The sequence below is a fragment of the Oncorhynchus keta genome, chromosome 30 (assembly GCF_023373465.1).
Source record: "Oncorhynchus keta strain PuntledgeMale-10-30-2019 chromosome 30, Oket_V2, whole genome shotgun sequence".
Classification (NCBI taxonomy): domain Eukaryota; kingdom Metazoa; phylum Chordata; class Actinopteri; order Salmoniformes; family Salmonidae; genus Oncorhynchus; species Oncorhynchus keta.
Window position 1 is genome coordinate 61,071,080 of NC_068450.1, and position 19,097 is coordinate 61,090,176.

At 45.6% G+C, this 19,097-nt stretch overlaps 1 protein-coding gene and 1 long non-coding RNA gene across 4 annotated transcripts; one reads left to right on the forward strand and one right to left on the reverse strand.

Moving 5' to 3' along the window:
• Positions 1 to 2,624: 2,624 nt before the first annotated feature.
• On the forward strand, positions 2,625 to 17,309 carry LOC127913775 (paralemmin-1-like). Its single transcript, XM_052487032.1, has 7 exons — positions 2,625 to 3,166; positions 7,915 to 7,957; positions 12,700 to 12,780; positions 15,247 to 15,362; positions 15,628 to 15,686; positions 16,843 to 17,084; positions 17,268 to 17,309. Exons 1-7 carry the CDS (start codon positions 3,105 to 3,107, stop codon positions 17,307 to 17,309), a joined length of 645 nt encoding a protein of 214 aa, XP_052342992.1. The 5' UTR covers positions 2,625 to 3,104.
• Positions 17,310 to 17,369: 60 nt separating this feature from the next.
• LOC127914046 (uncharacterized) lies at positions 17,370 to 18,963 on the reverse strand. Of its 3 annotated transcripts, XR_008087722.1 has the most exons (5): positions 18,757 to 18,906; positions 18,180 to 18,350; positions 17,957 to 18,127; positions 17,572 to 17,742; positions 17,370 to 17,514 (listed from the first exon to the last, which is right to left on the reverse strand). It is a non-coding gene; the product is annotated as an uncharacterized LOC127914046 (long non-coding RNA). The 3 variants fall into 3 exon arrangements; XR_008087724.1 differs by lacking the exon at positions 18,180 to 18,350 and having other exon boundaries at positions 18,814 to 18,963; XR_008087723.1 differs by lacking the exon at positions 18,180 to 18,350.
• Between the last annotated feature and the right edge of the window lie 134 nt (positions 18,964 to 19,097).

Below are 19,097 nucleotides of genomic sequence, written 5' to 3' on the forward strand. Positions count from 1 at the left end.
GGTTAGCTGCTCGGATAGCTGATGTTTGAAGTTGGTGAGGGAGATAAAAGTCTCCAACTTCAGCGATTTTTGCAATTCGTTCCAGTCACAGGCAGCAGAGTACTGGAACGAAAGGCGGCCAAATGAGGTGTTGGCTTTAGGGATGATCAGTGAGATACACCTGCTGGAGCGCGTGCTACTAGCCTGCAGACAACAGAGAAGACTCCAACCTATCAGCACTAACCTACAGACAACAGAGAAGACTCCAACCTATCAGCACTAACCTACAGACAACAGAGAAGACTCCAACCTATCAGCACTACTCTACAGACAACAGAGAAGACTCCAACCTATCAGCACTAGCCTACAGACAACAGAGAAGACTCCAACCTATCAGCACTAACCTACAGACAACAGAGAAGACTCCAACCTATCAGAACTAACCTACAGACAACAGAGAAGACTCCTACCTATCAGCACTAAACATATGATTCTATCTCTACCTGTATTCTGTGTAAATCCAGCCTGGTCACTAGAAATACCACAGCAATCAGTAGCTCTATTGATATCTTCTGCCTGTACATGTGGTAGGGCTACTTTTCATTTGGTTCTGTTTACATAAATAAATACAGAAGTAAATGAATGAAATATGTTTTGAGCGCATGGGTCAGAGTGTCTTTATAAACGTGTGTCCCAATTTACAGCTGCTAGTGGCTAGAGGCATCCTCTTCATCCTTTCATCTCTTCCTTGTCCCCTCCTCTCCTCTTCTCCGTCTATGAACCATATGCAGAACACCAATGCCCCCTTCTGACCATAGGATACCACATGCCACAATAAATATGTTATGGCCAGTAGGTGGCGCACTTCACCAACTGAACCAATCTACATGAACGGTGCCTTCAGAAAGTATTCGTGCCCCTTGACTTTTTCCACATTTCGTTGTGCTGCACTTACTTACAGACTGAACTCAAAATGGATTAAATATATATTTTTCTCACCCATCTACACACAATACCCCATAATGACAAAGTGACAACATGTTTTTTGAAATTGTTGTACATTTATTTCAAATTAAATACTGAAATATCTCATTTACATAAGTATTCATACCCCTGAGTCAATACTTTGTAGAAGCACATTTGACAGCGATTACAGCCGTGAGTCTTCCTTGGTAAGTCTCTTAAGAGATTTACACACCTGGATTGTGCAACATTTGCCAGTTGATCTTTTCAAAATTCTTCAAGCTCTGTCAAATTGGTTGTTGATCATTACTGACAACCATTTTCAGGTCTGAGCCATAGATTTCTCCAATAGATTTAAGTCAAAACTATAACTCGGCCACTCAGGAACATTCACTGTCTTCTTAGTAAGCAACTCAAGCGTAGATTTGGCCTCGTGTTTTAGGTTATTGTCCTGCTGAAAGGTGAATTAATCTCCCAGTGTCTGATGGAAAGCAAACTGAACCAGGTTTCCTCTAGGATTTTGCCTGTGCTTAAGCTCCATTCCATATTTTTTGTTGTCCTGAAAAACTCCCCAGACCTTAACAATTACAAGCATACCCATAGCATGATGCAGCCACCACTATGCTTGAAAATATGGTACTCAGTAATGTGTTGTATTGGATTTGCCCCAAACATAACACTTTGTATTCAGGACAAAAAGTCAATTGCTTTGCCGCTTAAATGTTACTTTAGTGCCTTGTTGCAAACAGGATGCATGTTTTACAGTATTACTTTAGTGCCTTGTTGCAAACAGGATGCATGTTTTACAGTATTACTTTAGTGCCTTGTTGCAAACAGGATGCATGTTTTACAGTATTACTTTAGTGCCTTGTTGCAAACAGGATGCATGTTTTGGAATATTTTGTTTCTGTACAGGCTTCCTTCTTTTCACTCTGTCAATTAGGTTAGTATTGTGGAGTAACTACAATGTTGTTGATCCATCCTCAGTTTTCTCCCATCACAACCATTAAACCCGGTAACTGTTTTAAAGTCATCATTGGCCTCATTGTGAAATTGATCCAATTTCAATGTTGTTTCAGTTGCTTTGTGCATCAGCAAATTTGCTTGAGATGATTTTACTGCAGCACTGCTCACTGCATCCAATTTGCTTGACATTGGTGTTTCAAAGAGCTGTCAGTCAAGGTGTTTCAAAGAGCTGTCAGTCAAGACGAACTCATGAATATAAGCTCCCTGCCCACTCAGCCTATGTTTTCAAACTTCCTGGTAGTTAGCCATGAGACAAAAAGTACTTTTCAGAATGAATGTTCGGGACCTTTAATGTCCTTTGAACTCTGTTCCCTGACTGAATCAGCATTCAAATGTAATGAATTGTGTTTGTGGTAGAGCCTCATTGACAGCTACTGTTATCATACTGTATGTCTGCATCAGACTGTCGGCTAGACCCAGAGTGCATTTAGAAACAGAGGCCTCAATATCATATCAGTCAACAACACACCCTGGGACTCTTTATCTCGGGAGGAAGGCGTATCCCACCTCTCTCTCTCTCTCTCTCTCTCTCTCTCTCTCTTTCTCTCTCTCTCTCTCTCTCTCTCTCTCTCTCTCTCTCTCTCTCTCTCTCTCTCTCTCTCTCTCTCTCTCTCTCTCTCTCTCTCTCTCTCTCTCTCTCTGTCTCTCGTCCTCTCTCCATCATCCTCTCTCCCTCTCCCTCCCTGTGTTTGGCGAGCTGGTGAGAGCACAAACCTTTCTGCAAAACAGGTCGCCTACAGGAGACAAGCATATCATTATTTTGAGGGAACCCGGAGAGCTTTCTTCTCTCCCAAACCCGCCAATTCACCCACGAACTCCTGTAATGTCGTGGATCGAAGAGAAATAACCGACAGCTTGTTCTCTCTCTGTTGTAGTGTTGAGCGACACGAGCTACCCCGACACACAAGGCATACATACACACACACAGCTCGGGCGTTCCCGCGACTCCTCTGCGGCCAACGGAAGGGTGTCAGGAGAGAGGAGAGAGAGAACGGAGGAGGCGAAGGGGAGAGAGGAGGGGAGGAAACCCGACTGTTTTGAAGCTATACGCCAGTAAACATAGACTATAAGCATACACAGTGAACGAAGAGGAAACCGTCGCAGTGCTATTTTAATTCAGTGTGGATGAAACTAGGATGAGAGAGATACCAAAGGAGAGAGACGCCATCGGTGACAAGTTAAAGGACTCCGCTATTGGGTAAGTAGCCCGGCTGTCTGTCTGCTCGTTACACGCAGTGTCTACTCACGACTATATTTGGCCTGATTTCCGCGAATTTGTTGACTAGCCGTGGCGCTCCACTGCCTCAGCATCACGGAACAGCGATGAAGGATGGAGGTGAGGAGAGAAGGGGATGGAGGGATGGAGCAGAGAGAGAGTTGCAGATTAGAAGGAAGACGAGATGAAGAGACAGTGTGTGTTTTCTAATGTAGGCATAATATAATTATAAATGATACAAATCCCGTTAATGCATACATGGAAATGCATGACAATAATGTGAACAAAGCAATATGATAATAAATACTAGTCTTACATAAATAAATAAACAATATACATTACAGGCATAGCCGGATTAAGAAATCATAGACCCCGGGGCACAGATTTTTTTAGCCCCCACACACTTCCTGGAACACCATTATTTTCTGTAAACAAATCCAAATCCAAGTTGCAATTCAATGCGAGGTTTCCTGTTGAAGAAAAAGCCCCTTTATAATAAAGCCATAATAACATTTGTAATGTAGGCTACAGTTGAGCAGGGGTGTATTTAGGATTTCCACACATGGGGAACACTTGTTTGCAGCGTCCGAATATTTGTTTTGCCTTTTAAAAACGCATTTCGTACAATTCTACATACTTTACAAGTCAGAAGACATTAGGGGAATCGTTTCTAATACCACACAAATAACCGAAATCAGTGACTACTCTGACACTAACAAACTGAGATCAATCTGGTCTGGAATTTAAACAAATAATAGCCCAGGCCAATGAAGCGATACACATTGTACAATATTGGGAGGCACTATAGACTATATATACAAAAGTATGTTGACATCCCTTCAAATGAGTGGATTCAGCTATTCCAGCCACACCCATTGCTGATTGGTGTATACAATCTCCATAGACAAACATTGGCAGTAGAATGTCCTTACTGAAGAGCTCAGTGACTTTCAACATGCCACCGTCACAGGATGCCACCTTTCCAACAAGTCAGTTCGTCAAATTTCTGCCCTGCTAGAGCTGCTCTGGTCAACTCTAAGTGCTGTTATTATGAAGTGGAAACGTCTAGGAGCAACAACGGCTCAGTCGCGAAGCGGTAGGCCACACAAACTCACAGAACGGGACCGCTGAGTGCTGAAGCGCGTAGTGCGTGAAACTCATTTGTCCTTGGTTGCAACACTCACTACCGAGGTTCCAAACTGCCTCTGGAAGCAACGTCAGCACAAGAACTGTTGGTCGGGAGCTTCATGAAATGGGTTTCCATGGGTCTCCCGAGTGCCGCAGCGGTCTAAGGCACTGCATCACGGTGCTAGAGGCGTTACTACAGACCCGGGTTCATTCCCGGGCTGTGCCACAACCGGCCGTGGCCAGGAGTCCAATAGGACAGCACACAATTGGCCCAGCTTGAGCGATGAGCCCAGGCGATGAGCGATGAGACAAGATCGAAATTGTGGAGAAAAAAGGGGGATAAAATACAAAATAAATAAAAATACACACACACACACACACACACACACACACACACACACACACACACACACACACACACACACACACACACACACACACACACACACACACACACACACACACACACACACACACAAGCCTGCTTCGATCACACTAACAGCATCATTGCATTTTGGTACACCAGAATGACATTAATTTCCAATGAAACGCTGCGTTTGCCTTGCAGCGTTGCGTTGCAGAGGCAGTTGCAGTGAGTTCGTTGTGGTACGTACGTTGCATTGATTGAACGTATGCCTCAGACTGTATGCGTAGGTGGCTTGACGGAAATGGTAGCAGAAGGTGAATGTTGAACTTTTGTTGCACACATATCCAGATGATGCTGGATACTATTTTGGGCAAGGACGCTGTCGGTGTAATCGAAGCGTAAGATCACCATGCGCAATGCCAAGCGTCGGCTGGAGTGATGTAAAGCTGGCTGCCATTGGACTCTGGAGCAGTGGAAACGCCTTCTCTGGATTGATGAATCACGCTTCGCCATCTGGAAGTCTGACGGACGAATCTGGGTTTGGCAGATGCCAGGAGAACGCTACCTGCCCCAATTCATAGTGCCTGCTGTAAAGTTTGGTGGAGGAGGAATAATGGTCTGGGGCTGTTTTTCATGGTTTGGGCTAGGTCCCCTTAGTACTGCACCTAGCTCTAACCACAACTCCATCAAACACCTTTAGGATGAATTGGAACATCGACTGCGAGCCAGACCTCACTAATGCTCTTGTGGCTGAATGGAAGCAAGTCCACACAGCAATGTTCTAAATAGTGGAAGCCTTCCCAGAAGAGTGGAGGCTGTTAAAGCAGTGGGTAAGCCCCTCCATTAACCCGGACCTGAGTACAGGGAGGACACTCAGGCAGTCTCCTCTCCTGCAGAAAATGTGAAAATAAACAGTATGCTTTGCCCCTGTATGTTGAAATAAACAATACAAATTAACAGTAAACATTACACTCACAGAAGTTCAAAAAGAATAAAGACATTTCAAATGTCATATTATGTACATATACAGTGTTGTAACGATTGTTGTATTTACGATGGTTGTATTTACAATGGTGTTTGTTCTTCACTTTTCTTGTGGCAACAGGTCACAAATCTTGCTGCTGTGATGGCACACTATGGTATTTCAACCAGTATATATGGGAGTTTATCAAAATTGGATTTGTTTTCAAATTCTTTGTGGGTCTGTGTAATCTGAGGGAAATATGTTTCTCTAATATGGTCATACACTTGGTAGGAGATTAGGAAGTGCAGCTCAGTTTCCACCTCATTTTGTGGGTCAGTGTGCACATAGCCTGTCTTCTCTGGAGAGCCAGGTCTGCCTACGGCAGCCTTTTTGCAGAATTCTGCATGCAGAGTCTCAATTTGGTGTTTGTCCCATTTAGTGAATTCTTGGCTGGTGAGCGGACCACAGACCACACAACCATAAAGGGCAATGGGTTCTATAACTGATTCAAGTATTTTTATTCAGATCCTAATTGGTATGTTGAATTTGATGTTCCTTTTGATGGCATAGAAGGCCCTTCTTACCTTGTCTCTCAGATCGTTCACAGCTTTGTGGAAGTTACCTGCGGCACAATGTTTAGGCTGAAGTATGTATAGTTTTTTGTGTGCTCTAGGGCAACAGTGTCTAGATGGAATTTGTATTTGTGGTGCTGGCGACTGGACCTTTTTTGGAACACCATTATTTTTGGTCTTACTGAGATTTGCTGTCAGGGCCCAGGTCTGTCTGAATCTGTCCTCCTTAGTTGGGGACAGAAGCACCAGATCATCAGCAAACAGTAGACATTTGACTTCATATTCTAGTAGGGTGAGGCCGGGTGCTGCAGACTGTTCTAGTGCCCTCGCCAATTCGTTGACATATATGTTGAAGAGGGTGGGGCTTAAGCTCCATCCCTGTCTCACCCCACGGCCCTGTGGAAAGAAATGTGTTTTGTTCCAATTTTAACTGCACACTTGTTTGTGTATATGGATTTTATAAAGTTGTATGTTTTACCCCCAACACCACTTTCCATCAATTTGTATAGCAGACCCTCACGCCAAATTGAGTCAGGATTTTTTAAAATCAAAGCGTGAGAAGACTTTGTCTTTGTTTGGTTTGTTCGTATGTCAATTAGGGTGTGCAGGGTGAATATGTGGTCTGTTGTACGGTAATTTTGTAAAAAGCCAATTTGACATTTGCTCAGTACATTGTTTTCACTGAGGAAATGTACGAGTCTGCTGTTAATGATTATGCAGAGGATTTTCCCAAGGTTGCTATCCCACGGTAGTTATTGGGGTCAAATTTGTCTCCACTTTTGTGGATTGGGGTGATCAGTCCTTGGTTCCAAATATTGGGGAAGATGCCATAGTTAAGGATGATGGTAAAGAGTTTATGTATAGCCAATTGGAATTTGTTGTCTGTAAATTTTCTAATTTCACTGAGGATTACCATCAACACCACAGGCGTTTTTGGGTTGGAGGGTTTGTATTTTGTCCTATAGTTCATTCAATGTAATTAGAGAATCCAGTGGGTTCTGGTAGTCTTTAATAGTTGATTCTAAGATTTGTATTGGATCATGTATATGTTTTCGCTGTTCGTTTTTTGTTACAGGGCCTAAAATATTGGAGAAGTGGTTTATGCATACATCTCCATTGTGGATAAATAACTCTTCGTGTTGTTGTTTGTTTAGTGGTTTCCAATTTTCCCAGAAGTGGTCAGAGTCTATGGATTCTTCAATTACAGTGAGCTGCTTTCTGACGTGCTGTTCATTCTCTCTCTCTCTCTCACTTTCACATGCTCACTCATGATCATCAGCAGTCCTGCAGCAGATATATAAAATCAAATGAACAGAGGGGTCCAGTATATTTTACTACCTGTTCTCCCTCAGGCTACAATTACACACACACACACACACACACACACACACACACACACACACACACACACACACACACACACACACACACACACACACACACACACACACACACACACACACACACACACACACACACACACACACACACACACACACACACACACACACACACACACACTGATCAGACCATCCACATCAACCACACCCAGGACCAGAGCAGCTCTACACTATCTTCCCAAGTCTTCCCAATGAGACAGAGCGGTATTCCCTGCCAGAGCTCTGGAATCTATTAAAGCAGGAATGTTGACATCACTCTGTTATTCTACTATCTCACTAACTTTATTTCTCTCTCTCAGGATGGCTGAGGTTTCGCAGCAGGAGAGAATTCAGGCCATCGCTGTAAGTGGCACGCACGCACGCACGCACGCACGCACGCACGCACGCACGCACGCACGCACGCACGCACGCACGCACGCACGCACGCACACACACACACACACACACACACACACACACACACACACACACACACACACACACACACACACACACACACCATGTTTTCATACAACCATTAATAATGATAGACTCCTGTTAGACCAGCCTGATCAACAGAAATAGACTTCGATTTCAGACATTTGAAAAGTTCCTGAGAACGTTGCACTCACCAAAGAAAATAAATTGCCCAGCACTGGGTGCAAATTTATGAGTTGCCGAATTAACCCTGTAACCATGCCGAATTAACCATGCCAAATTAACCCTGCAACCGTGCCGAATTAACCCTGCAACCATGCCGAATTAACCATGCCGAATTAACACTGTAACCATGCCGAATTAACCCTGCAACCATGCCGAATTTAACCTGTAACCATGCCGAATTAACCGTGCAACCAAGCCGAATTAACCCTGGAACCATGCCGAATTAACCCTGTAACCATGCCGAATTAACCATGCCGAATTAACCCTGCAACCATGCCGAATTAACCATGCTGAATTAACCCTGCAACCATGTCAAATTAACCCGGTAACCGTGCCGAATTAACCCTGCAACCATGCCGAATTAACCCTGTAACCATGCCGAATTAACCATGCTGAATTAACCCTGTAACCATGCCGAATTAACCCTGTAACCGTTCCGAATTAACCCTGTAACTGTTCCGAATTAACCATGCCGAATTAACCCGGTAACCGTGCCGAATTAACCCGGTAACCATGCCGAATTAACCATGCCGAATTAACCCTGCAACCATGCCGAATTAACCATGCTGAATTAACCCTGCAACCATGTCAAATTAACCCTGTAACCATGCCGAATTAACCATGCCGAATTAACCCTGCAACCATGCCGAATTAACCATGCTGAATTAACCCTGCAACCATGTCAAATTAACCCGGTAACCGTGTCAAATTAACCCGGTAACCGTGCCGAATTAACCCTGCAACAATGCCGAATTAACCGTGTAACCGTGCCGAATTAACCCTGCAACCATGCCGAATTAACCCTGTAACCATGCCGAATTAACCCTGTAACCGTTCCGAATTAACCCTGTAACTGTTCCGAATTAACCCGGTAACCATGCCGAATTAACCCGGTAACCGTGCCGAATTAACCCGGTAACCATGCCGAATTAACCCTGTAACCGTGCCAAATTAACCCTGCAACCGTTCCAAATTAATCCTTTAACCATGCCGAATTACTCCTGTAACCGTTCCGAATTAACCCGGTAACCATGCCGAATTAACCCTGTAACCGTTCCGAATTAACCCGGTAACCGTTCCGAATTAACCCTGTAACCGTGCCGAATTAACCCTGCAACCGTTCCGAATTAACCCTGTAACCGTGCCGAATTAAGCCTGTAACCGTTCCGAATTAACCCGGTAACCGTTCCGAATTAACCCTGTTACCGTGCCGAATTAAGCCTGTAACAGGGCCGAATTAACCATGCCGAATTAACCCTGTAACCGTTCCGAATTAACCCTGTAACTGTTCCGAATTAACCCGGTAACCATGCCGAATTAACCCGGTAACCGTGCCGAATTAACCCGGTAACCGTGCCGAATTAACCCGGTAACCATGCCGAATTAACCCTGTAACCGTGCCGAATTAACCCTGCAACCGTTCCAAATTAATCCTTTAACCATGCCGAATTACTCCTGTAACCGTTCCGAATTAACCCGGTAACCATGCCGAATTAACCCTGTAACCGTTCCGAATTAACCCGGTAACCGTTCCGAATTAACCCTGTAACCGTGCCGAATGAACCCTGCAACCGTTCCGAATTAACCCTGTAACCGTGCCGAATTAAGCCTGTAACAGGGCCGAATTAACCCTGTTACCGTGCCGAATTAAGCCTGTAACAGGGCCGAATTAACCATGCCGAATTAACCCTGTAACCGTGCCGAATTAAGCCTGTAACCGTTCCGAATTAACCCTGTAACCATGCCGAATTAAACCTGTAACAGGGCCGAATTAACCATGCCGAATTAACCCTGCAACCATGCCGAATTAACCCTGTAACCGTGCCAAATTAACCCTGTAACAGGGCCGAATTAACCATGCTGAATTAACCCTGCAACCATGCCGAATTAACCATGTCGAATTAACCTTGTAACCATGCCGAATTAACCCTGTAACCATGCCGAATTAACCTTGTAACCATGCCGAATTAACCCTGTAACCATGCCGAATTAACCCTTTAACCATGCCGAATTAATAATATAATAATGCCGAATATAATATATGCCATTTAACGGACCTTTAACCATGCGACTTACAGTCATGTAACATTCTACGATGGGTGGTCCCTGTAACCATGAACCCACTAACCCTGTAACGCCATGCTCTACCAACTGAGCTACAGAATGAATTAACCCTGTAACCATGCCGAATTAACCTTTTAACCATGCCGAATTAACCCTGTAACCATGCCGAATTAACCCTGTAACCATGCCGAATTAACCTTGTAACCATGCCGAATTAACCCTGTAACCATGCCGAATTAACCCTGTAACCATGCCGAATTAACCTTGTAACCATGCCGAATTAACCCTGTAACCATGCCGAATTAACCCTGTAACCATGCCGAATTAACCCTGTAACCATGCCGAATTAACCCTGTAACCATGCCGAATTAACCCTGTAACCATGCTGAATTAACCTTGTAACCATGCCGAATTAACCCTGTAACCATGCTGAATTAACCTTGTAACCATGCCGAATTAATGCATCAAAAATAGAAGTTGATCCATAATACTGTACGTCGATGTTCGAACGGAAAATATGAGATCTTGTGTTAGATCAGGGTTTCCCAAACTGGGTCCCGGGGAACCGCCTGGGTGAACGTTTTGATTCAAATCATCTAGGCTTGATGATGAGTTGGTTATTTGAATCACCTATGTAGTGCTAGGGCTAAAAACCAAGACATGCACCCAGGGGGAGGCCCCAGGACCCCGTTTGGGAGACCCTGTGTTGGACAACCAACCATTTGTATGTTAGATCAATATTTGACCTGTTCTACCATCCTGCAACACCCTGTTACTGTCAAACTTCCTGCCACTCATTGCTTTTTACCCCTCCTCCCCCTCACTCTCACACACACACACACACACACACACACACACACACACACACACACACACACACACACACACACACACACACACACACACACACACACACACACACACACACACACACATGCATGTTTTCATACAACCAGACCTCCTATCCCTCCAGACCTCCTATCCCTCAAAACCCTCTATCCCTCCAGGCCTCCTATCCCTCCAGACACCCTATCCTTCCAGACCTCCTATCCCTCCAGACCTCCAGACCCCCTATCCCTCCAGACCTCCTATCCCTCCAGACCCCCTATCCCTCCAGACTTCCTATCCACCAGACCCCCCATCCATCCAGACCTCCTATCCCTCCAGACCTCCTATCCCTCCAGACCTCTATCCCTCCAGACCTCCTATCCTTCCAGACCTCCTATCCCTCCAGACCCCCTATCCCTCCAGACCCCTATCCCTCCAGACCCCTATCCCTCCAGACCCCCTATCCCTTCAGACCTCCTATCCCTCCAGACCTCCTATCCCTCCAGACACACTATCCCTCCAGACCTCCTATCCCTCTATCCCTCCAGACCTCCTATCCCTCCAGTCCTCCTATCCCTCCAGTCCTCCTATCCTTCCAGACCCCCTATCCCTCCAGACCTCCTATCCCTCCAGACCTCCTATCCCTCCAGACCCCCTATCCCTCCAGACCCCCTATCCCTCCAGACCTCCTATCCCTCCTATCCCTCCAGACCCCCTATCCCTCCAGACCTCCTATCCCTCCAGACCTCCTATCCCTCCAGACCTCCTATCCTTCCAGACCTCCTATCCCTCCAGACCTCCTATCACCTCCTATCCCTCCAGACCCCCTCCTATCCCCCTCTATCCCTCCAGACACACTATCCCTCCAGACCTCCTATCCCTCCAGACACACTCCTCCTCCTATCCCTCCAGTCCTCCTATCCTTCCAGACCCCCTATCCCTCCAGACCTCCTATCCCTCCAGACCTCCTATCCCTCCAGACCTCCTATCCCTCCTATCCCTCCAGACCCCCTATCCCTCCAGACCTCCTATCCCTCCAGACCTCCTATCCCTCCAGACCCCCTATCCCTTCAGACCTCCTATCCCTCCAGACACACTATCCCTCCAGACCTCCTATCCCTCTATCCCTCCAGACCTTCTATCCCTCCAGACCTCCTATCCCTCCAGACCTCCTATCCCTCCAGTCCTCCTATCCCTCCAGACCTCCTATCCCTCCAGACCTCCTATCCCTCCAGACACACTATCCCTCCAGACTTCCTATCCCTCTATCCCTCCAGACCCCCTATCCCTTTATCTCTCCAGACACGCTATCCCTCCAGACCCCCTATCCCTCCAGACCTCCTATCCCTCTATCCCTCCAAACCTCCTAACCACATAGAGCCTGTAGATGAATGTCTGTAGCTGAAAATCCAGAAGCATTAGGCTAATGCTAGAAGCAGTAATGGACTCATATCCGGCATGAACATGCAGACACAGCACACATCACATTGGTTAAGATGTTTAACATGGCCACTTACTCTGTGTGTGTGTGTATGTGTGTATCTTTACAGGAGAAGAGGAAGAGGCAGACAGAGATTGAGAACAAGAGGAGACAGCTGGAAGATGACAGAAGACAGCTTCAACACCTAAAGGTACACACACACGCACACGCACACACACACATGCACACGCACGCACGCACACACACACACGCACACACACACACACACACACACACACACACACACACACACACACACACACACACACACACACACACACACACACACACACACACACACACACACACACACACACACACACACACACACACACACACACGCACACACACACACACAAGCCTTTGTGTCTCTGTTTAGTACCAGATAGAAACACACTTGGCTGTCACTGTTAACACAAGCTAGGAGATAAAGCCTGCTTCGATGCACACTACATAGCCTCCCTGTTATCTCCCCTCTAGCTGACTTGACCAAAGCTAAAATAGCCCTTTGATAACCCTTCACACACTGACTGAAGCACCAGCCTCTGATAAAGTAGTGTGTGTTAGAACACCACCAATGACCTTGTGTGCTCCCATTCCTGTCTTCTCTGTGTGTGGCTAAAACGGGGTACAGTATGTGTGTGAGAGTGGTTTCCTGCTCAGAGGGAGTGGGTCACAAATCTGTTTCCTCTGACCAACCCTCTATGGATTGTCTCTAGACACACACACGTACACACACCGTCACACACACACACACACACACAATGAGTTCTACAGCGGCTGTTTCTAATTAGGTGTCTTTTGTGATGATGTAATGCAGCCTGGAGATTTTGTGATGTAACCATGGAGACGTGCACACGTATGGTAGAGAAGTAAAAGTTTGAGAGTAGAGTAAGGTGTGTGTGTGTGTGTGTTCCTTCCATTGTCAGTAGTGTAAGTATTTTTTACACCAGAACAATGAACAGCGTGCTGAGCTGGGGAGGGGTGTGTATATCCAATTATGGCGGTGGGGGGAAGGGGAGACACTGCTGATAGCTGCTTTACTGGGGGTAAATATACTTACTTGGTCTGATGTGTGGTTGTCCCACCTAGCTATCTTAAGATGAATGCACTAACTGTAAGTCACTCTGGATAAGAGAGTCTGCTAAATGACTCAAATGTAAATGTAAAATGGAGGGAGAGAGAGAAATATTGAAGAGAGAGGGAGGATTGTTATGCAGCATTATGGGAAACGTATATACATATTTGCTTAATGGAGAGAGAGAGAGATAGAAAAAGAGCGTGATGGATGAGAGACAGTGAAGTAGAGAGAGAGAGAGAGAGAGAGAGAGAGAGAGAGAGAGAGAGAGAGAGAGAGAGAGAGAGAGAGAGAGAGAGAGAGAGAGCGTGATGGATGAGAGACAGTGATGGATGAGAGACAGTGAAGTAGAGAGAGAAGAGAGAGAGAGAGAGTGATGGATGAGAGACAGTGAAGAGAGAGAGAGAGAGAGAGAGAGAGAGAGAGAGAGAGAGAGAGAGAGAGAGAGAGAGAGAGAGAGAGAGAGAGAGAGAGAGAGAGCGTGATGGATGAGAGACAGTGAAGTAGAGAGAGATGGATGAGAGACAGTGAAGTAGAGAGAGAGAGAGGAGAGGGGAGGGGAGAGCGAGAGAGAGAGACAGAGAGAGAGAGAGACAGAGAGAGAGAGAGAGAGAGAGTGATGGATGAGAGACAGTGAAGTAGAGAGAGAGAGAGGGAGGGGTGGATGGATGGATGAGGAAAAGGGGAGTGTTGTTTGTATATTCTTCATCATATGGTTGGAATGCACATAAAACTGACAGGAGAATGCTGGGGAGAGAAGGCCTACTCCTTTATCCTGGAGCTGGTCTAGCTGACAGGAGAATGCTGGGGAGAGAAGGCCTACTCCTTTATCCTGGAGTTGGTCTAGCTGACAGAAGAATGCTGGGGAGAGAAGGCCTACTCCTTTATCCTGCAGCTGGTCTAGCTGACAGGAGAATGCTGGGGAGAGAAGGCCTACTCCTTTATCCTGGAGCTGGTCTAGCTGACAGAAGAATGCTGGGGAGAGAAGGCCTACTCCTTTTTCCTGGAGCTGGTCTAGCTGACAGGAGAATGCTGGGGAGAGAAGGCCTACTCCTTTTTCCTGGAGCTGGTCTAGCTGACAGAAGAATGCTGGGGAGAGAAGGCCTACTCCTTTTTCCTGGAGCTGGTCTACGTAGCTGACAGTATCGCTGCCTGAAATATACACTTAGAAAAAATGGTTCAGAACCCTTTTTGGTTCCAGGTAGAACTATTTAGGGTTCCATGTAGAATCCTCTGTGGAAAGTGTTCTACATGGTACCGAAAGGGTTCTACCTATAATCAAAAAGGGTTCTTCAAAGTGTACTCCTATGGGGACAGGCGGAGAACCCTCATTGGTTCTAGATGGCACCTTATTTTTCTAAGAGAGTACATACCCTAAATACCTTCCTCTGTGAGCATGGAATTGAACCTATATTTCCTACTGTCTCTCTACCCTCACTCTATGCCCTTGCTCATTCTATTCTACCTGTGTGTGTGTGTGTGTGTGTGTGTGTGTGTGTGTGTGTGTGTGTGTGTGTGTGTGTGTGTGTGTGTGTGTAGTCGAAGGCTCTGAGAGAGCGCTGGTTGTTGGATGGGGCTCCAGAGGAAGATGAGACTCAGAGACGTATTCAGGAGGACGAAGAGAGGACTAAGGCACTAGAGAAGAGCATCCTCTGGTTAGTACACACACATACATACACACACACACACACACGCCGTTGCCGGTCGTTGTTGTCGATAAAGCAAAGTAACTCTTTACTTTCTCTTTAATACTCTTTCTCCACACACTCCATTCATGTTTAATTAATGTGTGTGTGTGCGTGTGCGTGTGTGCGTGTGCGTGTGTGCGTGCGTGTGTGCGTGCGTGTGTGCGCGTGTGTATGTGTGTGCGTGCGTGTGTGTGTGCGTGCGTGTGTGTGTGCGTGCGTGTGTCTGTGTCAGCCTGGAGCAGGAGATTGAGGAGCTGGAGAATCCGGTCGTGACCAAAGAGAACAGAGGAGGTCAGTTCTACTGTTAATAAACTTCATTATTGATCATTATCTGATCATTATTTTCCATGTGGTATTGCATTGTTTCCATTTGTTGAAATTACCCAAAATTTACCAACATTTACTGATTATATGATGCAAACTATTTATATATGATGGGACTTTATTCACATAAAAACAGTTGGATGGAAACCGGGCTAGATTTTTGTTCATGTCGAGCCTAACCAGCTCCCCCCTCTCACTCTCATCTTTCTCTCCACTTCTCTATTTCCCCCCTCTCTCCTCTCCTCTTTCTCTCCACCTCTCTATTTCCCCCTCTCCTCTCCTCTTTCTCTTTCTCTCCCCCCTCCTCTCTCTCTTTCTCTCTTCTCTCTCCAACTCTATTTCCCCCTCTCACTCCCCTCTTCTCACCACCTCCCCCCCTCTTTCTCACCTCTCCAACTCTCTATTTCCCCCCTCTCTCCTCTCCTCTTTCTCTCCAACTCTCTATTTCCCCCCTCTCCTCTCCTCTTTCTCTCCACCTCTCTATTTCCCCCCTCTCTCCTCTCCTCTTTCTCTCCCCCTTTCTATTTCCCCCCTCTCACTCTCCTCTTTCTCTCCAACTCTCTATTTCCCCCCTCTAACTCTCCTCTTTTTCTCCACCTCTCTATTTCCCCCTCTCACTCTCCTCTTTCTCACCACCTCTCTTTTTCCCCCCTCTCTCCTCTCCTCTTTCTCTCCACCTCTCTATTTCTCCCCTCTCTCCTCTCCTCTTTCTCTCCACCTCTCTATTTCCCCCCTCTCTCCTCTCCTCTTTCTCTCCCCTCTCTATTTCCCCCCTCTCACTCTCCTCTTTCTCTCCACCTCTCTATTTCCCCCCTCTCACTCTCCTCTTTCTCACCACCTCTCTATTTCCCCCCTCTCTCCTCTCCTCTTTCTCTCCACCTCTCTATTTCTCCCCTCTCTCCTCTCCTCTTTCTCACCACCTCTCTATTTCCCCCCTCTCTCCTCTCCTCTTTCTCTCCACCTCTCTATTTCCCCCCTCTCTCCTCTCCTCTTTCTCTCCCCCTCTCTATTTCCCCCATCTCTCCTCTCCCTTCTCTTCCCCTCTCTATTTCCCGCCTCTCTCCTCTCCTCTTTCTCTCCCCCTCTCTATTTCCCCCATCTCTCCTCTCCCTTCTCTCCCCAGCTGTAAATGGAGTATCACAGAACCAGAGTCCTAGAAGAGAACTAACAGGAGTAGAAGCCAAGCTGTTGGGTCCCAGTCCAGACCAGGCCAGTGCTGAGAACCCTGTTACCCTGGTCTTCATGGGCTATACAGCTCTGGAGGGTGAGACAGCAGGGGAGGTGGGGGAGGCAGGGGGAACAGAGGGTGGAGACGGCTCAGTCAAGGCGGAGTTTGTGATGCTACCAGACGGGGAGGTGAAGGGGGTAAGAGAGGGGGAGACAGAGACCCAGGCAGCAGCCAATGGGAGTACGGGTGAGAAGGGGGAGGCAGGGGGGGGAAATGGGGGAGGAGGGGAGGAGGAGGAGAAGGAGAAGAAACAGAGTTGCAAGTGTTGCACAGTCATGTGAGTGTTTGTGTGTGTGTGTGTGTGTGTGTGAGTGTGTCAGAGGAAGAGAGACTTGAGTGCGTACGTGTGTATGCGTGTCTGATCACACACTTATCAGGACTACAAAACCAAACAGTCCGAATCCTCCTGCCAAGCAGCAAAAACTACAGCCAACACCAACCATATACAGCCAACAGACACTGGAGAATCAGTACTACTTTGTATTACTGTCGTAGTACTACAATAACAACCTACAGCCAGGACAATATACACTAGACTATGTACTACTCTAGTACTACAATAACAACCTACAGCCAGGACAATATACACTAGACTATGTACTGCTCTAGTACTACAATAACAACCTACAGCCAGGACAATATACACTAGACTATGTACTACTCTAGTACTACAATAACAATCTACAGCCAGGACAATATACACTAGACTATGTACTACTCTAGTACTACAATAACAACCTACAGCCAGGACAATATACACTAGACTATGTACTACTCTAGTACTACAATAACAATCTACAGCCAGGACAATATACACTAGACTATGTACTATAACAATCTACAGCCAGGACAATATACACTAGACTATGTACTACTCTAGTACTACAATAACAATCTACAGCCAGGACAATATACACTAGACTATGTACTACTCTAGTACTACAATAACAATCTACAGCCAGGACAATATACACTAGACTATGTACTACTCTAGTACTACAATAACAACCTACAGCCAGGACAATATACACTAGACTATGTACTACTCTACTACTACAATAACAATCTACAGCCAGGACAATATACACTAGACTATGTACTACTCTACTACTACAATAACAATCTACAGCCAGGACAATATACACTAGACTATGTACTACTCTAGTACTACAATAACAACCTACAGCCAGGACAATATACACTAGACTATGTACTACAACTACAATAACAACCTACAGCCAGGACAATATACACTAGACTATGTACTACTCTACTACTACAATAACAATCTACAGCCAGGACAATATACACTAGACTATGTACTACTCTACTACTACAATAACAACCTACAGCCAGGACAATATACACTAGACTATGTACTACTCTACTACTACAATAACAACCTACAGCCAGGACAATATACACTAGACTATGTACTAGTACTACAATAACAACCTACAGCCAGGACAATATACACTAGACTATGTACTAACAACAATAACAATACAGCCAGGACAATATACACTAGACTATGTACTACTCTAGTACTACAATAACAACCTACAGCCAGGACAATATACACTAGACTATGTACTACTCTACTACTACAATAACAACCTACAGCCAGGACAATATACACTAGACTATGTACTACTCTAGTAGTACTACAATAACAACCTACAGCCAGGACAATATACACTAGACTATGTACTACTCTAGTACTACAATAAAATAAGCAACAATATACACTAGACAGTACCAGGACAATATACACTAGACTATGTACTACTCTCGTACTACAATAACAACCTACAGCCAGGACAATATACACTAGACTATGTACTACTCTACTACTACAATAACAACCTACAGCCAGGACAATATACACTAGACTATGTACTACTCTACTACTACAATAACAACCTACAGCCAGGACAATATACACTAGACTATGTACTACTCTACTACTACAATAACAATCTACAGCCAGGACAATATACACTAGACTATGTACTACTCTAGTACTACAATAACAATGGGGAAATCTGAAATGGAACCCTATTCCCTATAGTACTTTGGGCCAAAACACTCCCACAGTGCACTAGTATAGGAAAAGGGCTGCTGTTTCAGATGCAGCTAGTACCTCCAGA